Below are 8,549 nucleotides of genomic sequence, written 5' to 3'. Positions count from 1 at the left end.
ACTTCCACTGCAGGGGGCTCAGGTTCAATCCCTGGTCTGGGAAGTAAGATCCCAAGTGCTGCGGCCCAGCAAAAAAAAAAAAAGAAGAAAAATGAAAAAAGTTCCAGAGGTCTGTTGTCCAACCACGCACATGTAGTTAACGCTACTATATGTACACTTAAAAATGGTTAAGATGGCAAATTTTGTGTTCTATGTTTTCTGCCATAATTTTTTTTTAGAAAGTAGCACAGTGATGGCCACATAAGGACTCAATAAAAGGTTTGCGGAAAGCCAAAAAACCCAAAAAACAAAACAAAAACAAATTATGAGGTCCCAAGTCCTGGCCTCATATATTTTCTGCAAATTTTAGCTATGGGGCTGGGAATGGGTAGTTATTTTCCCCTTTTTTGCCTTTTTAGTAGGTGCAATTTAAAATACAGCTGAGAGCAACACAGATGCAACTAGACATTATCATACTAAGTGGAGTCAGAAAGAGAAAGACAAATCCCATATGATTTTGCTTATATGTGGACTCCAAAATATGAGACAAATGAAGACTTCCTGGGTGTTCCGGTGGTTAAGACTCCACCTGCCAGTGCAGGGGACGTGGGTTCAATCCCTGGTCAAGGAAGATCCCACATGCTGTGGGGCAGCTAAGCCCGCGTGCCGCAGCTACTGAAGCCCGCACACTAGACCTGTGCTCTGCAGCAAGAGAAGCCGCCGGGATGAGAAGCCCACGCACCGCGAGCAAGAGCAGACCCTGCTCATCACTGCGACCAGAGAAAAACCGCTCGCAGCAAGGAAGACACGGCACAGCCTAAAAGATTAATTAATATCTTTAATAAAATATGACACAAATGAGCCTATCTGTGAAACAGGAACAGAACCACACTCATAGAGAACACACGGATGGTTGCCGAAGACGAAGGAGCTGGAGGAAGGATGGAGCGGAGGTTGGGGTTAGGAGACGTAAGCTTTTACATACAGAATAGATAAAAACAAGGTCTGACTGCATAGCACATATTTAATATCCTATGATAAACCGTAATGGAAAAGGATATCAGAAAAGAATGTACATATAGGTATAACTGAATCACTTTGCTGCACGGCAGAAATTAACACAACATTGTAAATCAACTATATGTCAACCAAAAAAAAGTACAGCTGAGCAACAGCAAAGTCAAGGCTTTTTTAGAAAGCCATCTAACCCATCTATCCCCTTGGTGGGACAAAGCTTTGTACCCATCTGACACTGACCCTGAGTCTGTCAGCCCTGGCCTGAGGCTGGCCTCACACATCTAAAGTTTCAGAGGCCAACAACAGACCTGCCTCTGATGGCAGCCACTAACATCTGAAGGGCGGAGCCCTTTTCAATTGACAAAGGCCCCTCAGATGTGTTTACCTCACTTCAACCACTGTTTCCTCTTTACCAGGCCTCTGGTGTCTTGACACTTGGCCAGCAGGGTTGGTTTGCAAAATTGAAACCTTAGTTAAGGCTTGTTGAGGTTTGGTTTTGAAAACTGGCTGTTCCTACCCACATTCCTTTGAGATATAAATAGAAAAAAAAAAGGTTTAATTAGTAAAGCGAGACATCTGAGCTATGTCCACCTGATCCTTGAAAAGGAAATCTAAGAGGTTCTTCCTATCGCTTTTTCAATCCTATATAAGGTACGTCAGTGAGGTAGCAAAAGCGCATCTGTTTATTGGCTCTTTCAGTTCTTTTTCCTGATTCTTCTTGGAGGAAAATCTAAAACGGTGAGTAGCTGGTGGACCACCCAGATCCCAGACTCTTCTTTCCTACATGGATTTTAGGCTGGTGCATGCGGTGCTCGGGTTCTTTTCCCGTGGAGTTGACACATGGGTGGATTTTGATCTCTGGTAAATGGGTTTTTGATGTCTCTGACTCCCATCCTTCGGGACAGAAGGGCATCCCTTCTGTAGAGAGTCTGCAAGCAGCCCAAGCTCTGTCCTTCTGTAAGTGAAACTTGGAATGTTGCATTTCTCTGGCTAGTGTATTAAAATGCCATTGCATGTGTAACATGGTCTACTTCTGAATGGCTTGTAGATGTCTGTATAAGTGGTTGATGATGTAAATATATATTTTTTTTTACAAGAAAGCAGCATCAAATCTTTCTTCAGTTTGTATTTTTTAATTTCATCTTTGGCATATATTCAAGAGAGGACACTGAGACGAAGGGGGCTGGAATCTTTTCAGTATTTGGTTTTTATTTGGATATTATGTCTTAGCTGGTCATACGCTTATTACACTTTAAAACTGCTCAACAAATGTGCAGTTTCTGTGGGCCTTGGGGGGTGTGCTCCCCCGAGATGTGCATGTTTCTGCTAGGCATTTACCACATCTCGATTATTTTGTGAGAACAGGTGGAAAATGAGCATCACAGATGTCCTCAGTGCTGACGACATTGCAGCAGCCCTGCAGGAGTGCCAAGGTAAACGGGAAGCGAGGCGGCGGCGGCTTTCTCGAACAAATCAGTAGCTCCTGAAAAGTTACAAAAATTAAAATGCAAACTGGCTGAAAGTGCATGGGAATCAGAGGAAGAACTTATTAACTAGATAACTACATGATAGAAATAGGAGATCTGAGCATAGAATCCCTTTCTGTATGGTGAAAGAAACTTAATAAACATGAAGAAAAAAAAAAGGAATCAGTGGATCCCCGTAGCCTGTTTGAATCCTATGATTGTGTTTCTCTCATCAGTTACACCAGTGGGGCTGCCATCCTGGATACCCAGCCTGAATAAAGGGCATCAGGAGGCACAGACGAGAGGAGGCCAGAGAAGAGGAGATGGACAGAGTCAAGTGGAGAGGGAAATCTGGGGAGGGGGAAAGGAGATCAGAGTATGAAGGCATATGGTCTTGGCTGCCTCAGAATCCAGACCCAGTCACAGCCCTACTTGGCCTTTAAAAAAAGTTTTTTTAAACAGAGCATCCCTGTAGCTCAATGATATTATGTAAAGTAGTTTTAACATCCTAAGTTGACATCACTTTGGTCCAGAGACAGAATGCAGTCCAACGAGCATCAGAATAACCTATTCTCTGTTTTTCAGATCCAGATACCTTTGAACCCCAAAAATTCTTCCAGACATCGGGCCTTGCTAAGATGTCAGCCAGTCAGGTGAAGGATGTTTTTCGTTTCATAGACAACGACCAGAGTGGGTACCTGGATGAAGAAGAGCTGAAGTGAGCTTTGTCCTAAGCCCGACCAGCACCCCAACATTGTTAGGTGGGGCTGGGGTGCAGTGGAGGCCAGTCTCCCCAGTATCTTTCAATGACCAGCTCTGATGCTGGTCACTCAGTAGATTCTCATGAAAGAGCAGAGCATGAGGCAGTCAGCCACGCTGACTCACAAAACACTAAATATGAGCACCAAAGACTTGGGGACAAAAAGTCACTAGTCTTGGGAGTATTCCTTGGCAAACTGACTTAACAGCTAACTTCTGAAAAAAAGAATTTTTTAAACAAAAGGTCCACTAGTCTCGACAATGAAAGAAGCTTTTGCTTGCTAAGATCTTGACTGATTATTGTGGTTGCTGGGAACAGATGGTTTGCTTCAAGGGGAAGAGAAAGGGGCGAACACAGAAATGTGTGTGGTTTTTAAAAACATTCCCCTCAATCTTCACTATCCTGTAGGTTTTTCCTCCAGAAGTTTGAGAGTGGTGCTAGAGAACTGACCGAGTCAGAAACCAAGTCCTTGATGGCAGCTGCAGACAATGATGGAGACGGGAAGATCGGGGCTGATGGTATGTTCACACCTGTACACGGCAGGAGAGACTTGAGCTCAGGCGGCATCCGGGGCAGGGGGGTTAGGCCATGAGGTCAGACAAATACAGGTTAAAACCCCCCTACCTTCAGCCTGCTGAGCCTCAGTCTTTTCATCCATAAAAGTAAATTGAGGATACAAATGATCTATGTCAAGACTCTGGCGTGGGGATAAACCATAGAAGGTAGTCCCACTGACCACTGTCTATGAACCAGAAAATACCCTTCACCTGACCACGGTACTAGCTACTAGCCTGGCCCAAGACACCCTGATGTACCTGAAAAATAATGTTAGGAATCTCCAGCAGTGGGACTTGAGTCTCTCTGAATAAGGGAAGAATTGACATTCTCAAGTACATCTCATACTGAAGTGTCTATTTGATTCTTTTGAGTAGGAAAGGATCTTAGCTTGCAAGGGTTTAAAGAAATATGTTTTCCTGGACATTAGCATACCAAGGAGGCAATACTAAGAGAACACGTAAATCAGTCACCATTTGCGCAGCCTTCTGCGTGCAGAGCCCTGTATTCAAATTTCATCGTAACTGCATGTCTGGAGGATTATCTTCATCTGCTTCTGTCATGTTACCACATGTTTTACCTACTCCGTGCATGTCAGCTCAGGAGAACTTCTGTGTGTTCCTTATGGTGGTACTAATTAAAATGTAAAAAATCTACTCAAAATGATACCACCATCACTTACTACAAGGGAGTTAATGTAGCCTGTATGGATAGAAAAATAGTTTAGGTAAGGGAAGGTAGATTTATTTAAACTTACTCATAAGGTGTCACTGACAGCTTTTTCAAACAAGCAAAGCTTACCAATAAATACAAAACAAATCCTAGTTTTCAGCTTCACTCTGTAGCATCCACCTTATTATTATTATTATCTCTTATTATTATTATTATTAATTATTATCTTATTATTATCTTATTTTTATTATTATTATCTTATTATTATTATCTCTTATTATTATCTCTTATTATTATTATTATTATTATTATCTCTTAGTAATATAAATTTGGGGGGCAAGGTTAGGGTCCAGTGGAGAAAAGTTAGCGCAAAGTCCCAAACCATTAAATGTTTCCTAAATATACAATAAGTAGCTACCCAACAGAGGGAGGAGACCTCCCATTTCTGTCCTGAATTGACCAGACAAAAGGCTGAGTGAGCACAGGTACTGTGATGGGCTGCTACAATGGGCTGCTACATTTCGTCAAAGCGAAATGACTGGATTGGCAAGTTCTAACCCAAAGGGCTCTGATGCAAAATTAAAGATGTTTGTTACACTAGATTCGGCGGGAGGATGGAACACGCAGGCTGTCAGTGACATCTTTTTTTCTTTCTGCGCCCTTGGAGGGGGCCATGGCCATCATCTGACGATGCGCTTGGTTCTCTTTCCTCCTCAGAACCCTCACTGGCAGTAGCCTGTCTGTAAGGTGCCAAGCCTTCCCCGCTGACCCTGTTCTCACCTCTTCTGTTCTAGAATTCCAGGAAATGGTACATTCTTAAAGGGCCCAGACTGTGGAGCTAGAATCGGCTGGAAGGCCTCCAAAGCCCCAGGAACTGGGACACCCACCTCCTCCCCCTAATTTATTAATTTCCCCCAAAATGCTTCTACAGTTTGTCCGTTGTGTTAGTGAGGTCATCCGTGTTAGACAGTCATCCGTGCTGTGTTAGACAGTCATCCGTGACTTTTTGGTGGTGGGTGTGCCCTAATGATTCCTGTAAGGCCAGACAAAAATGCCTTTTAAAAAAATCACCCAATAAAGACACCTTTCTCATCATCTGCTGATGTGTGGGTGTGGTTTCTTCCTCCATGAGGGATGAAAGCGATTTGAAGACCGAGGGAAGAATTTCAGGAAGATTTCTGGTCTTAGCCGAGCGCTAAGCCATCCTTACTTGCGTTGTGCACAAACGCACAGGGAAAGGAGGTTCGGGGAAAAAAGTCACAAATAAATGGCATCATCAGGCTAGGATTTTCTCAGCAATTATCTGAGTCTGAAACGCCTATGAAGAGATTTTAGCCAGCGGAAAGTCATGCTTGCTTATGTGTTTTCTGCTATTGGGTGTTAGGTTGTTATAAGAGAGATTTAAGTAAAAGCAAATAATACAAGACAGAAACAAGTGCGAGGCTACAATGGCCCTAAAGCTAAGGAAACGTGCAGTGCTGGCTGAGACAAGCAGACATATTCTCAAGCTGTTTTTTTTCCCTTAGGAAAACAGGCTATCAGAGACTTGCTGGCTCTGACCAAATCTCCGGCCACCCCCTTCTCCCCCTCCCGCCTCACCTGCTTCCTCCTTCTCCCTTCTCCTCTCTCCTTTCTCAGCCACCATTTTCCTGGCTCTTATTTGATACCACCTGAACCAACTACACCCAGAATTGCCCGAACATTTGAGGCGAGACTCAGGTTCCCGTTACAGGTCTTTCACTAGGGTGGGGCAACCTCAAGCCAGGAAATTCTCATTAGGCTGACTTCCAGGTGGCAGGTTTGAGCTGTTCTCTCGGGCTGACCCTGCGGGTGAGGACTCCTGGGAGGAACAGAGGCACGTTCCCAGAGTGAGTTTACAAGCTCACGCTTCTTACCCCGATACCCAAGCTCACAGTGCCCTGGCCCCTCTTGGGTTTGCCACCATCCTGCTGAGTGGCTTATCTACTTCAAACTCCTGTTCTTTGGAGTTTGTGGCAGAGCAGATTTTCAAAGTGCGGGCTATGTACTACCAGGGCTATGTACTATCAAGGTGATTTTATGGGGGCAGGGGCCAGCACTGTTAAATGTGATGGCTGTGTATTTATTTTAACAGGTGTCAGAAACATATAAGTGGCACAAACTGTGTTTTAATATCGCTGCTTTAAAATAAGGCTACTAGACATTTGGAAGCATACTGAGGGACCTCCTTGATGGTTTAGCAGTCTAGTGGTTAAGACTCTAAACTCCCAATGCATGGGGCACAGGTTCAGTCACTGGTCGGGGAACTAGGATCCTGCATGCCACACAGAGCGACCCAAAGGGAAAGAGAAAGTGTACTGATTTGAAGAATATTAAGTCACGCAGAGGGGCTTCCCTGGTGGCTTGGTGGTAAAGAACTGTCTGCAATGCAAAAGGTGCAGGAGACGTGAGTTTGATCCTTGGGTTGGGAAGATCCCCCTGGAGGAGGGCACGGCAACCCACTCCAGTATTCTTGCTGTGGAAATCCCAAGGACAGAGGAGCCTGGCAGGCTATGGTCCATGGGGTCACAAAGAGACGGACACAACTGAAGCGACTGAGCACACACGCACACACGTCATGTAGAAAGGACAGAACCCATAAAGGCCGTTTACAGAAGACTCAAACTGGGGAAATCCAGCCCCCAAATGAAGCCCTCTTTGGGGAGGGTCACAGAACGGAAGTGTGTCCCTTCATGGCCAGCTCTCCTGTTCCCCCTCCTATTGCACAGCTGTGCCCTCATGCTCTCCTCCTCCACATCCCTCCTGGAAGGAATTGGGCTGGTTCCTCTATACCTGTAGCTTCCCTGGGTACGTGACAGTTTCTCCCAGGCACCAGCAAGAGGGCCTTCCAGGCCAAGCCTGATGCCCTGGGAGGCTTGATCCCTAAAACAATCCACCACCACTACACCACATGGACACTGATCCTCCTGACACTTCTGTTCACTCCACTGGCTCTCCCCAAGCAAGGGCTTTCAACCCAACAATTCTGAAGGGAGAGCCTTTAAATAACTCAGTGTGATCATGTAGCCTTCTTCCCTCGGGCTCTGGACACCATATGCCTCGAAGAAACAAAATGAATGATGTTGCTTTTTAGACAGTTTAACTGACTAAGCAATCCATTACCCACTGGAGTAGCAGAAGTAGCCTCACCCCCGCAAGGTAAAGACTGTGGGCTTCTCTTATTTCTTTTCTGTCAAGAGGGCATCTGTATGGAAATAATCACTGGAGGGGTTGTTCAGAGCACCCAGGGAACTTCCCTGGTGGCTCAAATGGTAAAGAAGTTGCCTGCCAATGCAGGAGACCCGGATTCAATCCCTGGGTCGGGAAGATTCCCTGGAGAAGGAAATGGCAGCCCACTCCAGTATTCTTGCCTGGAGAATTCCATGGACAGAGGAACCTGGCAGGCTACAGTCCATGGGTCACAAAGAGTCAGATACGACAGAGTGACTAACACTCACAGGGGACACTGTGCCATGTTCTGAATGTCTTAGGGAAATTGTTTAGAGGATGGATGGATACAAAAGGATGAATTGCCATGTTTTCCATACATAGAAAGACAGTTATTCATGAACTGTGTTCATTCCACTGTTTCAAAGGGCTTCCCTGATGGCTCAGACAGTAAAGAATTCGCCTGCAATTCAGGAGTCTCGGGTTTGATCCATGGGTCGGGAAGATCCCCTGGAGGAGGAAACAGCTACCCACTCCAGTATTCTTGCCTGGAGAATTCTATGGATAGAGAAGCCCGGCAGGCTATAGTCCATGGGGTTGCAAGGAGTCAGACACGACTGAGACTGAAACTTTGCTTTGCTTTACTGTTTCAAAAGTGTAATTCAAACTATTTTTGCCCATTTCAATTACATTACCTTTTCATTTTTCTAACCCAGTCTTAGGAACTTAATTCCAAAGTCTCTGTCAATGGTAATAACTAGCAAACAAAAGGAGCCATCTCTCTGTATTTAACACCTAAAAGTGTCAGCTGGTACGCTTAAATGAAACAATCTTTAGTGGTCTTGATTCATAGCAATTTTTAACTGTGTTCTTCAGATCTGGGGTGTTTGTGGGAGGGGGTGGGTATTCCACTC

At 44.9% G+C, this 8,549-nt stretch overlaps 1 protein-coding gene across 1 annotated transcript; it reads left to right on the top strand.

Annotated features, from left to right (window-relative positions):
• Nucleotides 1–829: 829 nt before the first annotated feature.
• On the top strand, nt 830–5,524 carry OCM2 (oncomodulin 2). Its single transcript, XM_027526511.1, has 5 exons — nt 830–1,734; nt 2,362–2,429; nt 3,048–3,180; nt 3,631–3,740; nt 5,244–5,524. The coding sequence occupies exons 2-5, from the start codon at nt 2,369–2,371 to the stop codon at nt 5,267–5,269; spliced, it is 330 nt and encodes a 109-aa protein (XP_027382312.1). The 5' UTR covers nt 830–1,734; nt 2,362–2,368; the 3' UTR covers nt 5,270–5,524.
• Nucleotides 5,525–8,549: the final 3,025 nt, after the last annotated feature.

This window comes from Bos indicus x Bos taurus, chromosome 25, assembly GCF_003369695.1.
Source record: "Bos indicus x Bos taurus breed Angus x Brahman F1 hybrid chromosome 25, Bos_hybrid_MaternalHap_v2.0, whole genome shotgun sequence".
Taxonomy (NCBI): Eukaryota; Metazoa; Chordata; class Mammalia; order Artiodactyla; family Bovidae; genus Bos; species Bos indicus x Bos taurus.
The sequence above is the reverse complement of the archived record's forward strand: the minus strand, read 5'-3'. Positions and strand labels throughout refer to the sequence as shown.

Excerpts from the sequence above, each read along its gene's own strand:
- OCM2 (XM_027526511.1), top strand. The coding sequence starts at position 2,369 with ATGAGCATCACAGATGTCCTCAGTGCTGACGACATTGCAGCAGCCCTG. Across the intron at positions 2,430-3,047 it reads AGCCCTGCAGGAGTGCCAAG|ATCCAGATACCTTTGAACCC; the intron begins GTAAACGGGAAG and ends TCTGTTTTTCAG. Across the intron at positions 3,741-5,243 it reads CGGGAAGATCGGGGCTGATG|AATTCCAGGAAATGGTACAT; the intron begins GTATGTTCACAC and ends CTTCTGTTCTAG.